The sequence below is a fragment of the Cyprinodon tularosa genome, unplaced genomic scaffold (assembly GCF_016077235.1).
Source record: "Cyprinodon tularosa strain WSP-4 unplaced genomic scaffold, ASM1607723v1 ctg789, whole genome shotgun sequence".
Taxonomy (NCBI): Eukaryota; Metazoa; Chordata; class Actinopteri; order Cyprinodontiformes; family Cyprinodontidae; genus Cyprinodon; species Cyprinodon tularosa.
The window spans coordinates 1024305-1041705 of NW_024039550.1; the positions used below are offsets into that span (position 1 = coordinate 1024305).

The 17401-nt window shown below is 39.5% G+C and overlaps 1 protein-coding gene across 3 annotated transcripts in view; it reads right to left on the reverse strand.

Annotated features, from left to right (window-relative positions):
• Positions 1-1031: 1031 nt before the first annotated feature.
• The window catches only part of LOC119773849 (nuclear receptor subfamily 6 group A member 1-A), a 153994-nt gene continuing 137624 nt past the window's right edge, over positions 1032-17401 (reverse strand). For 2 of the 3 annotated variants that reach the window (XM_038271031.1, XM_038271032.1), the window contains exons 3-9: positions 16744-16799; positions 15736-15896; positions 14795-15025; positions 13135-13389; positions 7655-7776; positions 7416-7568; positions 5120-5256 (exon numbers count right to left, since the gene is read on the reverse strand). In XM_038271031.1, the coding sequence (XP_038126959.1) occupies positions 5126-5256; positions 7416-7568; positions 7655-7776; positions 13135-13389; positions 14795-15025; positions 15736-15896; positions 16744-16799 (1109 nt within the window). In that variant the 3' untranslated portion in view covers positions 5120-5125. Of the gene's footprint in view, positions 5257-7415; positions 7569-7654; positions 7777-13134; positions 13390-14794; positions 15026-15735; positions 15897-16743; positions 16800-17401 lie in introns of all 3 variants that reach the window. The other variant, XM_038271030.1, reaches the window with a different exon arrangement.

Genomic DNA, 17401 nt, shown 5'->3' on the forward strand with positions numbered 1-17401 from the left:
CCTAATAAAGTGGCCGGTGAGTGTATGGAGTACCATCAACAGGACGATGACAGACACAATAATGCAAATGAGCTGAAATGCTGCAATCAAAGGAACCTGGCCTTCCCTCACACTGTAGCAGAACCAAAGGTCTTTATGTTACTGCACAGTAATTCATGCAAAAGTAAACTTAACCAAGGCTCCAAGTTGGGTAGTTTGTAGAACTGTTGCCTTGCAACAAGTTGGCCCTAGATTCACAGCCCTGGGACACATTGTATGTGTTCCAGGGTTCCTGGAACACATACAATGTGTTCCACATGCCTGTACAATCAAACAGGCATGTGAAAAACATGGCTGTTTGATTGACTGGGGTTAAATTGCTATTAGATGTGTCTCTGCTATATAAATTGCTATTAGATGTGTCTCTGCGCTGCCCTGTGATGGCTGCACATGCCAGAAAAGCAGTTATTGAAGATGGATGAAAATTAAAATCTTTTGAGTAGAACATGCTGAAAAAAATATGTTGTTCTTTAATGTAGACATTAAAGTGGCTGCCCAACTGGTCTGTCTATCAATCTCCATCCCATTCTCCCCTCACTCCTGAAAAGGACCCCAAGGCACTTACTCCTCCACGAGGTAGGAGCTGTCCTCTGAGCTGAAGAGGAGAAGTCACCTTTTTACAGTTGAGATTCAACACCTGTGACCTAGAGGAGCTGATTTGATCCTGGCCGCTTCACACTCTGCTGGAAACCACCTCAGTGCATGCTCTAGGTCTTGGTGGGAGGGAGCCAGCAGAACCATGTCATCTGCAAAAAGCAGGGATGAGATCCTGGTTCTCCAAAACAAGACCCCCTCCAGCCAATCAGTGACCTTTCCCCTGCTCCGAGGTGTAGAGAGAGAATATATATATTTATATAGCTAGTAAACATGACATCTGGTATAAAACCTACATTGACGCTGATGTACTTCCATTATAAGTAACTCTCAACCTTCAGACCATCTCTAAGTAAAATATTCACTTCTGTCGATTAAAAGAAATAAAGAGAATCAGATTTTTCTTGCATAACATTCACATTTATTTGGTTTCAAGTTCTAACACATTCTAAACATGCTTTAAACACATAATGGATCACATTCTTCACAGGTAGTTACAGTAACAAGATCAGACAAGAGATTTATCAAGAAAACTGACATTTTAATGAATCAATTCAATGGTGTAGATGTATTTAATCCCTGAGATATGTCACCATTTCATTTAAGCTTGCATCCTCCTCTCAATTTGTGCTCCAGTACAAAGGCTATTGAGGGGCCATGGCACATATGGGCATGCTTTTAATACGTTTCCTTTCGTTACTGCCTAGATTTCAAGAGTTCCCCAATTCATTAAAAATTTTAACATAACATGTGACAAACTTTAAGGAATTATTTTTATTAAAAGAAACATGAATCAGGTATCACATTGGACTACTTGGTGCTTTAAAAGTAGGATATCTGCTGAGTGGATCAGTGAAAAAAATGGCCAAAGCGGTAATAGCAGCAGTGGATGTTATGACACCACGCTGCTGGGTGTTGTCACCATCTGCATCATCACAACGTATGTGAATCTGTGCTCACGTGCCACTGCACCAGGGTCACAACAGCATGTGAGCACGTTAACACAAGATGTCAGTTTGACCATAGCTCCATTCTTTAATTGATAATTGATCACAAGCAGCATTGACAGAGCCAGATATGATAACGCTCCACGTTACCTTGAAGGAACAATAAACAGGGAACACAATGGGATAAAAAAAAATAAACTTACACACACACAAACGCATTAGGGCGTATCATGATGTGGAGAATACAGCGAGCGCTGCCATTCACATGATAACATTCTGATAAGGTCGGTGCAGAAACGTAAAGCAGAGCTCAGCTGCAGCAACAATGCAATGTGCATCATTGACATTCTTTCATCTTAGTACTGGAATCGTAACAAGAAGGCAAGACTGGAAACATGGAATTGATGCAAATTTTTCTAGTATAAAGTAAAAAATGAAAAAAGTTAAGGTTTAAGTAGGTACTCTGAGATGTTTTTAAGGTTAAAGCTGCCAAATGTCAAAAGCAGTGTTGAGGTAGGAAGTAAAACTAGGCAAACTGTGTAGTTTTGTCTGAGAGCACCACTGAATGTAAAAAAAAAAACCCAACACATAATGCACTAAAAGCAATAAATAAGAAAAAAAAAAAACAGAAACACAATGACAACTTTAAGAGGTAGTTTAACACAGAGATTACAGATGAACTGTCCCTTGTCTGCACGCTAAAAATCACAAATACAGGAAACTAAAGACTTTGTCCAACACAAGCAGGAGATCAAGCAGTCTACATTCGACACACCGACACGCTGGCGACAAGAGGTCAGTGACAGTAAGCGTGTTTGTGTTGCAGCCTGATGATTATAGTATCAGACAATTTTCCCTTTAGAAATCCCATCCTAACGGGCAGATTTGAGCTGGTTTATCCCTGAGATCATGAAAACCTAAAGGCCTCAGAGAGCCCTGCAGATCAACAGACGTGAAAGAATTGGATTTTCTGTGGATGTTTGAAAATCAGCAGCAGGACTGTTCACATGATTAATTAATTAAATGTTTAAAAACAAAACCTTACGTCTTTACAGGAAAACTTTTTAACCATTAAAAGCTCCTTTAGCTCAGGACCGTTCCTGCCGTAGTTCATATCCGCCCACTGTTGTTAAGTATCGAAGGAATTAAGGGAAAAATGTCTGATCTAAATATGTTTTTTGAGGTTCTGATTATGATGAGGTTTTATTTTGACCCATTACCAACAACTGGGGGTGGGGGGGGGGGGCAACAGAAGAAAAGAAAAACCCTGAAAATATTCAAAATAACTAGAGGCACAGTAAAATGCATTTTCAAATTTTACATTTGGAAAGAGGTAGTCGGAAGCTGCTGAAGGGGGGGCAGGTGGTGTTAGTCACAGAAACTCACAGAAAGGTGAAAACTGGTGACAAAGAGGCCGTGATGTTTTTTTTTTTGTGTTTTTTTTCCCCCAGGATGCCGCTGCCTCACGTGCCATCCATCACCAAATCACCCCTCCCCCTCTTCCCCATGCATTCCTCACCTTCAGACTACATCCACTTTCCCTGAACAAAGGGGAGCCGGGTGGGGACCTTGAGTGAAATAATGACGAAAAGGGAGGAAAAAAAGCAATTTTCTACAAGAGGACCTACGATGTCCCCGAACCTAAATCTACTAACACTACAGGTACATCAGCACGGTCACTGAGGAACTCCTGAATGCAACATATAACACTCACTTTACCCTGTTTAAATCCAGGTCTGCGGGGACCTGCCAGAGAGGAACACACTGGGAGGGTAGCAGCCATGGTCAAGCGTCCAGGTCTCTGAACCTCATTGGTGTGTGCAAAAAAAAAAAAAATGAAAGATAAAGAAATTTGTTGCAAGAACAGCATCTTTCCTGCGTTTTAATTGTTCTCATATTCTGAGACAGCTAAAAGCTCAAAGAACACATCAGGAATATTTAAGCAAGTCTGAAATGATCATCTCATATTCAAAAAATAAGGACCATTTTTTATGGCTATTCTTTTTAAAATAATGTGCATATCTGTCACAGAGAGTCGTCCAGACACAGGCCACCAAAATTCCTCACTTTAGCCTTGATTTTTTTATAGGACATGGACCATAATCACACTGAATACACTCTGAGCTCTGTTAAATGATAATATCCTACAATTGATTAATCTAACTGTAGTCATTTGCCTTAAAACTACAAGATGTAGATCAGAAACGGGTTACATCATCGGAACAAACCAACTCCCTGCTTTAGTTGGCCTTTTAGCTAAAGAATTAAAAAGTCTTTCTCCAATCTTATATTCCAAAACATCTGCCTCCTTTTGAAAGTCCTAATAGCTGCAGGAATGGAGAAAGTTTTGATTGCACATTTGTTGCCTGTTTAATCAGTTCTGTACAGGCTCTGGTTGTAGAACCTGCTGTTTGAATAGATTGGTAATTAAATATAAAATACAATAAGACACAGGAATGATGTTTATCCGAAATGTTCGGGGAAAGAAAAAGAGAATCCAACCAGTTTTAAAACTTATTAAAAAAAAGCTATTTCGCTCTATCAGATCTTGAAGACTACAGAGCCCAGAGGCCCACGCCTACTTTAGGCACGTCTGTGCGAACACAAAGCGTGCGTCTGATTAGCAGCATTAAAGTGGAATTTTGGTGACCTACATTCATGTCCAGCTGAAAGTCTCCTCTGTTAAATATTGATTAGTTTCTTATCCTGATCCTTCATTGATAAGAAAGTTCTCCTTTACATATATTTATTCTTTGTTGAGCTGTCAGCTCCCTACCCATTAGTGGGTGTTTGAAGAAAGAATTGCATAACATTTTGGTCTAGAATTGAAAAGAAACAAAAACAGCAAACCTAGTTACCCTCCCCTTCCCCTGCATAAAGCATTACATCCCTAGTCTATGATTGTTAAAAAATACCCGTATGCTCCTTCTACAGTGATCCCACAGATCCACCAACGCCCAACTTAACTTATGGAATGTTAAATGGACAGGACCGCCTCCGATATACAGCATATCGGAGAGCGTCCATGTATGTAAAGTAGCTCACATTCTGCTTAAGGATTCTTTGCATTTTCAGTGCAATAAAAACACTGTTTTCCCAACTCTGATTTCTGCAGCTCATTTCAACATTCAGTCCCTGATCGAGATGTCAAAGCATCCACAGGTTTGATTTTCGACCGGGCAACTCTTCATTTTAAAGCAAGAAAAGGTACCTGAAAATAGCAACAACATCTTCCTGAGGTAGTCACAAATCACAAATGTGTCTTGCTGCCTTGTCTGATTAAAATAAGCTATTTTAAAATCTAGTCTAACAATGGCAACGCCGAGACATTGAGCAAACTGGATATACACTTGTAAACTCCAAAGACCAATGCATCTTTGAGCATTTGTTTTGTACAGAAGATGTGCACAGTGTAAATCAGCATACATTCAGCTCTGTCGTGTAATAAATATATAAAGAAAAATATTACAAGAAAAAAAGAACTAGCTGCTTGTCACATTCACAGGAGGGGAGACCGGTCCCTAGGCTCGCGCGGTCCAGATAGGTTAGTTTCCAGAGGACACAGTCACGCAGGGCGACGAGCCGGTCCTGCAACTTGTCAGGCTGGATTTGCAGGAGTGCAAGACTGCTTTAAACAGGAGCGGGAGCTGCTCCAGGGGGACGTTCACCAGCTTCCCTGTTAGGAACACAAAACACAGGTTGGCTCCAACTGATAGAACAATGCATTCGGATTCTTTTTGTGAGGATGTTTTAATCTGAAGAACAAAAATAAGACATGCACCCTCCCTTAGATAATGTCTTATTAGTGGAAACTAAAAGAGAACACATGGCTCTTAAGTGAGACATTAATTTAACCCTTTAAAGGGCACTCAGAGAAATACTTTGAAAATCTAAATTTTAACCCTTTAGTGTTATTGGAATCAAGGAAAAGAACTTGTTAAGTTTGTAACATTAAAAAATATGGATATTTTGATGGCAAAATAAATGTCAAAAAATGCCAACTTACCCGAATATATTAAGAAAAATAACAAAAGTGCTTTTATAAGAAATTCAAGAAAAACACTCGAAGTAAAAGAAACACATTTTTTTTGGTACAAAAAAACCTTAGAGGCATTAATGCTGATACTCATTTTTTTAGTTTATAAACCTATATATAATTATTAACTAGTCCTATTAACTTTTTAACTTTTATTTTTAACTTTTCAATTACCTTTTTACCTTTTTTCTTGACTTGTTAACTTTTTTCCCCAACTTAATTTACAGTAGGTAATGTATCATTCAAGGGCTCATTTAATTGTTCAAAAGCAATTATAGTCATTTCTCTCTGGGATTATTAAAGTATTTCTGATTCTGAAGCCAAAATAAGAGGTTATGCCATGTAGCAGTATCTTTAGTGAATGGCTGGATATAAATCTTGTGCTTCTAGACCTCACTGAGGGACGGGGGGACTCCATTTGTAAGGGGTTTGCAAGTGATCAAAAACGGTAACTTTCATTATAAATGTTTAACCCTAAATCAAAGAATTACAACAGGTAAAGATAAGTTAGGGTCCTCAAACCTCCATCTGGGGGCATTTCACTAAAATAAAAATAATAAAAAAATCCAAACTTTGCCCTCAAGAACAGGCAATGAGTAAAGAGAAATACTTTCAATTTGTGTTTGTCAATGTAAACGGACTGGTATGTAACACCTTGTGGCAGAAAGCTTATGATTTTTCTTTTACATTTTTGTTTTCTTTTTTTACTCTGCACTTTTTTTGGTGGGGGGGAGGGGTGCAAGCTGCTCGTTTTACTGCTTTGAAAACATTAAGAAAATTCTTGCCTAGGATTTTGTTCTAAAAACAATTCTAGAGTTACTGCTGAAGGCTATTTAATCTATTAGCCTTTGCTAATAGATTAAATGCTCAAAACTTTTACCTTTTTCATTGTACACATCATTTCAACAAACATATCCAAATGATTTTTAAGCAGTGTCAATTTTAATAACATTTTAAATAAGTGTAACCCTTGTCTTTTTATGAAACTACAATAGATTAAGTAGAAATTTTAGTCTAGATTTCTCCCATGAATGGCTTTTTATTCAGATTTGGCAGAATTTGCAAAGCAAGAATCTTGCTTGGATAAAAAAAAAAAAAAAAAAAAACACCAAGTATTGTAGTCTCTGAAATACTTTTTCACTTTACACACCTGGCAACAACTGTTCAAGTACAAAACCCTCATTCAGAATGGTAATGTTTAGTCCTGTTTCTCTGACTGTGACTGGCTGGATGTACTCTTTTCATCCTCTGACATGGGAGCTGGCTCGGAGCTCGTCTGCCTGGCTGTTTCCTGGACGGGGCCGCCTTTTACAGCTGCTTTTTGTATCTCTGCTTCTGTCTCCTTGAACCCCAGTGGGCCTCAGCAGACGGCCGCTCACACTGAGACTGGTTCTGCTGGAGGTTTCTTCCTGTTATAAGGGAGTTTTTCCTCTCCACTTTTGCTACAAGCATGCTTAGTGTGAGGGGTTCAATGAATTGATGCAATCAATGGGTTTTCCTTAAGTAAAAAAACTTTGTTTTTGCTTTTTTTTTATTTTATACTATTTTTTATACTATGCCTTAACTAAGTTGTGGGTAAGATGGGACTGAGGTGTTGGGCACTTAAAATCTGGGCCAGATTAAGTTCAATTAACTTTATCCATCTGAATTATATTGTAGGAAAACCCCCTGCCTCATTTTATGTCACTGGCCAAGAAAGGCAGGTCTTTGCCAACTGTTTGGGGAACATTCAGGCCATGATCCAAGCTATTCTGTGGTCAAATAAATGAAACCTCTCAAGAGGCTCTCGCTGGCCTTACCTGCGATGCAGCGGATCTCGGGCAGACACATCATAATCTCAGGAAAGCGTTTGGGCTGGTGCGGGTACTTGTACTCTGTGTAGTCCTGACACACATACCAGTAACGCTTGTTCAGCTGCTCGAGTTGGGAGACATTGGACAATCCTCTAATATCTGCATGAGGACAACAACACAACAGTCATATAGCGTGCACCACTACAGAGCAGGTTCAGCAACAACAGACGGCTGTTCTTCCTCACCTTGGTTGAGGAAGTTGATGGCTTTCATACAGGCGTACTCCTCATTACTGATCTTCAACTGGTGGAACTTGCGGAACAGATATATCAACCTCTCCATCACTTCCATCCCATCTTCACTGAAACTGGTGAATCAGATACACATGCTTGTCAGTCACAGAGTTAAAAAAAAAAATCAAAAACAAAACATTGAGAAAATCTTTATAGAAAAAGTTAAGCGTTAATAACTCATTTTGTTTAAGTAAACGACGCAGAAATGAGGAAGGATTAGGTCAAGTCTACACAAAGAGCTTAAAAGAGTTTGAGCTACCATAGATTTGTAGAGCAAATTGAAGTCATGAAGTTTTATTCTCCTTATCATCTCCTCCCTGTTTCTGTGGCTCTTAAACTTCTAATCTATATGACCACATTATACATTGTTGCTGTAAATCAACTGACACTCCTTAAAGTCCTGAACTCAAAGGAAAATTGTCCGGAGTGGTGGAGCACCACCGTATATTAGAAAAATGTCTGCCATACAGACAGATAACTCAAGCATGATTTACAAAACAGCATCCCCTCCCACCCCTCCTTTACCTGGGGTGTTTTTTTTGTTTTTTTTTTTCATGCCAGACAGTTCTAGTCATAGTTTAGCCAGAGGAGTCCTCCTGTTCACAGATTACATCACAGACCCTTCACTGAGAAAAATAATATCCCTGCTGCGATGGAGAGAAATCTCCGGTCCTTTCATAGATACTGGGCTCACGTACTGGAACGTCTCCGCTGTTGTTGTCATGTGGAACAAGGAAATCCTGATAGCTACATCCGTCTTGATGATATATGAACCTGGCATAGCTCCAGCAGGCTACATTGAACAGTTAATCTCCTGTGTGTGCTAATGATGAGATGTTACAAGGACCTGGGGGAGGCATGATCATTGCTATGGGTGATATAATAAAGCCCCCAAACACAATAAATGACAACCTACCCCGATCAAGACAGGGCTTTCTGAAAGCATCACCCACCTCTTCATTTTGTAAATATAGTAAATAAACTTTCCTTTTTGAAAAACCTTATCCTAAGCTAGCTCTATAGGTATACTGCTGTAGGCTTAGGCCACCAGAGGACATAGGGGCCACTTTACATCTTTCTCCTTCATTATATCTCAATTCTCAATTCTTCAATTCAATAGTATTAGCTAGTTCAATCCTATTTATATATATCTATTATTAAGTACTCTTGGTTTTAAAAATGGCTCAGAGCTCGTCTGGTAAACCGTTTCTTTCCTGGACAGGGCTACCTGTCAAGGTAGTTTACATTATCTTTTCTAGCATAGAAAGTAGCTATGAATCAGTGCTTCTATGTCCCTTTTGTTGTCTGCTTCTATCTCCTTAAGCCCCCAGTTAGCTTTGGCAGAAGGCAACCAACATTGAGCCTGGTTCTACTGGAGGTTTCCTCCTGTTAAGATGCAGTTTTTCCTCCTTACTGTCACTGCTTACATCATGGGTGTGAAGGATTGCTGTAGAATCAATAACACAAAGCAATACCCCTTTCCCATTGGCCGAGGGTTCAACCCGGGCTACAGGTCAATCTTTACTCTCTGCTAAAAAGGGAACAGAGGAGCAATAGTTTAAGAGAATCAACTGTTGTTCACCAATAATCTGGAAATGTTTTTTTAGGCCCTTTCCGAACTACTTTTAGTTCGTCATTCTGCAAAATGAAGATTTTGCATAGCTAAAGTCAATCTTCTCATCAGCTGACAAGGTGTGATTGGATATGTTTGGCTGTTATCTAAAGCTATATTTAGACAAAAAACGTATTAATTTTCAGTACTCAGTCATAAAAAAATAGGGATTAAAAATATTAACCATTTTAATTGCACTGTGAAATAAATAAACACAAACAAGTGCTTAAAATGGTAAATAATAGAAGAAATGCATTTTTTTTTACATTCATACCTTCTCAGAATGTTCCTGAAAACTTTCATCATTCCTTCATATCTTTAAGTGATTTTGTTCCACATTCATTTTGTCTCATCATCTTTTAATAAAGATGGATAATAGGTCAGTGTTGATTCTGTCCTGGTAATTTATACAGTCGACACACGACACATTCATTTATTGCATTGGATGACTGAAAGGTATTAAACTGGAGCACAAACCCAATGCAGCATGAAATATAATTTAAAGATGGAAGAGAAAAACACTGACGGTCTAACATCATTTTCCCTTAACATTGAAATCCAGTTCAATAAACACCAGAAATCTTTCATAACAAAAATATCTGCTTACAATAAGAGCCAGAACCTCAGGGAGGAATTTTCTCATCTTTATCTACAGAGTTTTCATAGGCGAGGTCAGGCCAGAGCAAATAAGAAAAGGTAAAAATATCCATCCAGCCATTTGTCTATCCATCCATCCATTGGGCTGGTGTTTATCTGTAGCAGTCTATTTGAGAAATGCAGGAAACACCTAACAGAGGTCTCCTGATAATTAAACTAATCAAACAACCCAAAGGTTCCAAACAATCCAGATTAAAGACCTTCAGTTACTAATTAACATTCCAACAGTAGCTTTGTTAATCACAGCTGGAGGAGGCTTTTCTCCAAAAAACAAAGACAAAAAATAAGAAAGGGAATGAATTTCCGATAAGGTGAAGTCAAATGGTAAGTTTGTATAAGTGAAATACTCAGGGAACCAGAGACGTGGTAGTTGTCTTACAGATTTCCGCCAGCGACACCTAATGCGGCACTATAGTTGGAACGCATTCACCTCCTTATTGGCACATAAACATGAGGAAAGCACCGTGACACGTAAACCCTGCGCCAGACAGCCGTCAGCTCACAGAGGCAGGTGAGCAACTAGTGCACGATAGCTCTGAGTTTAGTGTCTTCAGCGAGTAGTGAGTGAGCGAGCCCCTCCCTCATCCAGTGTAGCTGCAGTCTGAGAGCAGAGCAACTCTCCTTTATTTCCCCAGTGAACACGAGCCAACCGTGTGCAAGGCTGCCAGTGATCCCCTGGAACTAAAAAGTGGGATTTAAATGTAATATGTTGTATAATTTATTTTCTTTGAACCTGTTGCACTAAAATAGTAATCCTCCCTCATCCACCATTAGGGGTGTGGGAAATAATCGTTTTGGCGATATATCGTGATATTTGGCTGCCCAATATAATATCGATCTTTCACTTCTTAGTATCGATTTAAAAAAAAAAAAATGGTTACATAAAACATTGATGGGAAAATGGGCTACCTCTGCACCACCACTCTGGCAGAAAGCGCTGTGGAGCCCTTTAACTGAGGGTGTAGCACCAAATATGTATTTGAGGCAGTCACAGTGGAAGAAAACCCCAAACAACATGGATAATAATACCTAATCAATATTTCCTGATGAAAATATACAGCACTTCCTGTTTTATCTCATCATTCGATTTTGATAGCTGGGGAAAATATGGCAATATATAGTGATACTGCAATATCGTGATAATATCGTATCGTGACCCAAGTATCGCGACATGTATCGAATCGCAACGCTCATGCTAATACTCACCTCTATCCACCATGTGCCTCTGTTAAGTCTTTAAGTTTAAATGTAATAACATAAAGCTGACTTAGTTCCAGTTCAGTCATCTAGAGTTATGAGAAACCATCAGTTTCTCTTAAAGTTTAAATGAGTGTTGCACCAATACAGATGTCAGTATTGGGCGGGGCCCCGATATCGCACTAAAATGGTGAATACAGAGCTAAAAGTTTATTCAACTATTGTCACCCATTTCAGATAGACAATAAATAGTTACAGTTGATTCACTTTGTATTAGTCATTTTCCTGCTTCACAAAGGCAGGCAGCAGCTTGACAAAGCCATGATGGCAATTATTTTACATCCAAGTAGTATGCAGTTCTTCATATATACACACACACACACACATATATTTCAAACAGATGGTATCGGCCAATACTGCACAGCCAGGTATCGGGGCAAAAAAATGGCATCGGCGCAACATTAGTTTAAATTTATTTTTAATCTCTTTCTGTCTTACTAATGTCGATCTACCTTTAATATGGAAATAATGTGATAACGATTACTAGTGCTCCTGGTAAAAAAAAAAGCCAAGCGTACAGCCCTGCTGCCCCATGTTTACAAACTGATAGAAAAAAAAAAGAGAGACGGACATCTTCCAGAAAGAAAGCAAAAAAAAGTTGTACCTAACTCAAAAATCAGTGGAGAACTGTTAGAACCACAGCAGTCAAACACTTCTTATTTTTTTGCATGTTTCCATTTGGATTGTTTATGATTTGTCTTTGGTGATGAGCTCAAAGTTTCCATGTTTAGAAGGATAAATATTACCAAAATATTTAGCTATATCCACAGATTTTCCATCAGATTTAAGGAGGAAATTTTCCCTAAATTTCTTTAATATTACACCCAATGTAAGGACAATGTTGGTAAAATTAAAAGAATTCTTCAAACTGAATAAACAATAATCCAGGTGTGACTGTAGTTTGTTAATTTTCTGAAAGAGTTTAGGCCCTTTCAGAAAAAGAAGGTTCTGGGTTCGATTCCCAGGACGGGGTCTTTCTAAATGTAGTTTGCATGTTCTCCCTGAGCATGCGTGGGTTCTCTGGGTACTCCGGCTTCCTCCCACAGTCCAAAAACATGCAGTTAGGTTAATTAGCTTTTCTAAATTCTCCTTAGGTGTGAGTGTGTGTGTGAATGGTTGTTTGTCCTGTGTGTCTGTGTTTCCCTGCGATGGACGGGAGACCTGTCCAGGGTGCACCCCGCCTATTACCCATAGACAGTAGGAGATGAGGCAGCAGCACCCCTCGTGACTCTGCTAGGGATTTGCATGACGGAAAATGGATGGATGGTTTAGGCCAAATACTTGTCTATTAATTAAATAACGAGTGTGCAAATCTTTTTTTGTCTTCAACTATATCTTAAGAATAATGGTGCTTTTCTATATAGAATACAAATAAAGATTTTATCTCTTGTGTTGAAAAGACTGGTGAACTAAATGTTTTTTATACCATGTTTTACTTGTAAACATATTTTTCCAAAGTTAAAAAATATTAGAAGAACCCTGTTATTTTATTCCTTTCTTAAAACACAATATTTGCTTCATGAGGTGATAAGCACTCAGCTAGCTCGTTGCTAACCTTGCCTACTTGCTGCTTGAAGCGAAGGACTCGGTGTTCTGGTTTCACTCTCTGTACTCTAAACAAAAACAGCTGACTGCTGCAGCTGGCAGCCAGGTTCCAGACAGAACCAACGATGAAACAATGGATTTGGTTCAATGTTTCAAGGGGTCAGAAGTGATTACTTCTATGACATTGATGACATTGCACATCACTGATCAGGTCATCAGCGTTACTATAGATACTATGTTTTTTGCTGGTCAGAGATGCTAGTCTGGGTTCCAAAATTAAATTATACAAAAGGAAGCAAAATAACACAAAACAGGATCAGAAGGATCAGAAATAATTCTCATTCATGAGCACGCCACTCACCCCTGGAGCTCGTCGTCAGATGGCGTGTACTTTGCAGTGACGTCGGCCAAGTCTCCAAAGATCTGGGCACTGTAGATGGTGAGGCAGGAGAGCAGGATGAGCTCCTGCCAGGTGGAGCTGAGCAGACAGGTGTAGTCCTCTATGGAAAGCTCGCAGAAGAAGGGGAGCTTCTTGATCCAAGAGATCTGCCGAAAGAGCAGCTCATCCGCCAGGCGACACAGCAGGGCGAACAGCTCCACTTGTGTTACCTTGTATCTGGGATCCAAGAGGGAGACAAAAAAAATAATAATAATAAAACCAGTGTTGGTTGAATAACTGGGGTTGTAAAGTGCTTTAGTCCTGACAGATATATTCAGTTTCTGCTTTATGTTTCAGTCGTCTTCTTTAGCATCCGACAACCACAACTTTAAATAAGAAAAACTGCAGTCTTAAATGTAGACATTTGAATTAAACCTAATGACTACAACAGGCATAAACCGCTTGTGTTAACAGGCAGCTAGCCTTTCAAATTGTTCTTCTTTGCAGAATGTATTTCCACTCAGCATCATTGGAGGCTTTCTGAGCCTGAATGACCTGTTAAAGAAAATGTCACAACATCTCAGTGGTATCCAAGTCCATAGGCAGTCCCAGACCATCACACTACCACCATATTTACCCATCGATGCTGCTTTTCTTAAACCCTCTGTCACTTTTGCATAAAATTGAATTATAATGCATCCATAGAATATTGTCTAAAATGAGGATTATGGCCACTGGAGAGAAAAAATCTAAAAAGTTAAATGATTTTTTTCTTCTTTCACTTGAGTTAAATATGGTAAAAGAGACTGACTTTAATCTCAGAACTCTGACTCTTTTTCTCAGAATTCTGAATTGTTCCCCATATTAAGAAAACAAGTTATTTTGTTTTCCAGCAGCCCTAATCATCTTCCATATGAATCTTCAAGATAGTAAGAAAATAATTATAATCCATGTCCATTGTTATCTTTCTCTGCAGTGGCTGTATTTGGAGCTCTGCCATTTAGCCTGTTTCTGTCCATCCTCTCTCTTACTGTTGAATCATGAATATTGATGTTATCTCATGAACTGGTTCCCTTCTGGGAATTTCTGGGAATCCTACTGTTAATGATGCTCTGGGTTCTTTTGGGACCTCTTGTTTGAGCCTCTCATATATTCTTACAGTATTTTAAATGCATTAATGCTCTAACTGTGAGTCACAAACCCTCAGAATGGATTCTAGAACCATAAGTATCCTAGTAGATTTCACTGGCTGAATTCTATCTGTTCTTAAATTCATTTAAATGGGACATGCTGCGTTTTGTTTGTAAGATATATTTTAATCCACATACAGTCATACATCTACTTTAGGCCTCACTTTTACTAGTGAAAAATTCAGCTCTGTAATACATGCATTTAATTACAAGTAATTATTTATGTAGATAAGAAGCTAATTCGTTTTTTTAATAAGGCCAAGTTGGTTTGGAAGCTTTTTTTCCCTTAAAAGAAATTATTAGCAAATAGGTTTTTATATACAGTCATCTTATTTGTCTCTGATAGTAAACATATTTAACCACTTTAAAAACTGTAATGTGATTAAAAAAATAAAACAAGCAGAAGGAATCTGTAAATGTTGACATAGTAAGGTGGGCACGGATCTACTCACCCGTCTTCAATGAGCATAGGGGTGCTGAGTGGGGACAGGTCCTCAGCAGCCATTAGCTGCAGCACCAAAGGATGGGACTGTGGGTAGAGGCTGCGGGGCTGGGGGGTCAGCAGGCCTGACTGAGCTGCATAGCTGAAGAGGTGAGGCAGGAGCTGGTAGTGTGTGGACATGGAGGTATTGATGTATTGGTCCCTGAGGGCTGCCGTGTAGCCATTCATCTCTACAGATCGGCTGGAAGTAGAAAACAGTCAAAGCTTAATATGAAGAGCGTATGATTACAGTCAGTTTCATACAGTTGGTCCTAAAAGGGCTTTTCACCAAAGCCAAGTGTCTTTTTCTCGACAGCTTTAGCTAAAACAGTCATCTTCACTGCAGATATGCTCTGATGTGAACATTTCCTAATCTTTCATTTCCATCCAAGGAAGAACTGCAGATCAGCAGCCATTCTTTATTAAAAATCTTTGCATGGTTTCACAAACTTCTAGACTAAATGTAGCATTTTTTGCATACTGTAGCCCCGGCTCCCAGGGACTGCTGATCATTTCTGCACAGATTTAGTTTGATAAAACACATACTGCTGAGAACAGCTATCAGTAGACGTGAATGCTGAGATTAATCGAATGTTTACACAAAATTAGACTAAAATAAATGCCGTCATGCCGGTGCCTAGACAATATTTGTCCTTGATGAGTGCAGACAATGCGCTTGTCTCCGTGGCGAGGAAAGCAGATAGTGTAACAAGTTCTCAGAAATTGCCATCATCACCAAGCGTGAGTGCGGAGGGGAACACTCAGGCAGTCTTTGGCTGCCTTAAGAATGCCTTAACTAAGTTGTGGGTGAGATGGGAATGAGGTGTTAGGCTGTCATGGCCAGCTCATTATCTCAATGATGGGGGCAAGTGCTAGCACTGCTCTGTTGAGTGGGTGAGATGAACGACTCACTTGGACGACAAAGTGGAGGCAGGCGACGGCTGGTTGCCCTCAGAGGCCCCGTTGCTGGGGGAGCTGTGGTCGCTGTCGCCGTTGTTTCCCCAGGTGTGCTCCGGGGCATCCTCCTTGAACTCCTGCCCTGTCATAATTCGCTCTATCTCCTCCTCTGTGATCTGAAAATAAAAAAAAACATATAAACATGTTTAATGAAAATCTGTTTCTCAGTTTAATTGAATTGCGCTGCCTGGCAGCCAACAGCTTTTTACTTAAGCGGTGAAGAGCAAGGACACAATCACACAATGAAACAGGGAACTAGAGGAAAAAGAGGCGTGTGTGTGCGGCAGTGTTCAATGCAGTGGCATACACACCTAAATAAATAGAATCCTTGCAGGTCAACGGAGGCAAAAATACAAACAAAGGAGGCAATGATGAAAGGCTTTACCATCCTGGGAAATGTGGGGTCTCCAAGCTACGACCAGGGTCAATTCATTTTCACTTTTATCAATTCAGCACATCAACCAAAACAGGCCATTTATTCCATATTAATGAGAGAAAGGTCCCCTTTCAGGTGCAATTGCAGAAATAAAAGGGAGATTTTTTTTTTATTTCTTCATGGAGGTGGGCGCTTCTGTGTTTTGACTTGGTGAATTGAGCAGAAAAGAATCGAACACATCGCTTTGCTGAATAGCGCCTCTACGCCACTTATCCTCGTGTCGCACATTTTCCTGACCGTTCAGCTCTTCTCCCTCTCGTCAATAATGAAGCTACGGCTGAATAGGAAGAATCAGCAGCTGCGCGATTGCTGATATAACAAGGTCAGGGCTCATTCTCATAACTCTGCATGAAATGTGGAAGCTTATGGCGCTCAAACACTTAGAAGCTCAGCTTGTGAATGGCTCAGCTTTTAATAGGTTGTCTATATGTGAGCTGGCTCTGAGGGTGAGACAGAATGCAGGAAGTAGTTCTGTGTTGGCATAAACCCAGCTGAAGTCACATAAACCAACATTTCAGCTGATTTACCTGCACAGGCCCGATGCTTTTGTTCCTCCCTCCAGGCATGCCATCCTCCCTGATTGCTGCATGCCAAAATGAAAGAAGAGAATCCACATCAGTTCACATTACAAGTATAAGACTGCTACCTAGTGGCTAAAATAGGATTTTTCTTTGTTGCTTTCATGTTTTTATCATAACCCATGTGTGCTTTTTTTTATTAGCAATGAATTTCCAAAATGCCTTAAAGCAGTCTTGGATTTAATAAAACAGGACAATTATGTAGTAAATGGGCAACCATTCTGGAAGCCCCAGATATTGTATATAACATGCTTACCACTAGAGGGCAGCGTGTGACAATACAAAACCTAATGAAGAAGCAATAGCTTTAAGGCATCTAGCAGTAAGAAATATACAAACATTTAGGCAAAAGGCTGTTTTGGTCTTAAGGTTCAGACTGAAGCTTTATGAGTGAAAAAGTAACTGTTTCCCTTTTCAGATTAAACCTAAATTAACCAACAGGCATAACTAATTTTAGTAATTTTAGTCTGATTTTCATATAAAGATCTTAAACATGTCAGCTGGTACTAGAGCTGGTTCCTAATGGGATCTAAAAAAAACAAAGAAAATAAAACAGTTAAGTTCCACATAGCCAGAGCTTTGGGCTTTACTTTAATCACTTAATGTT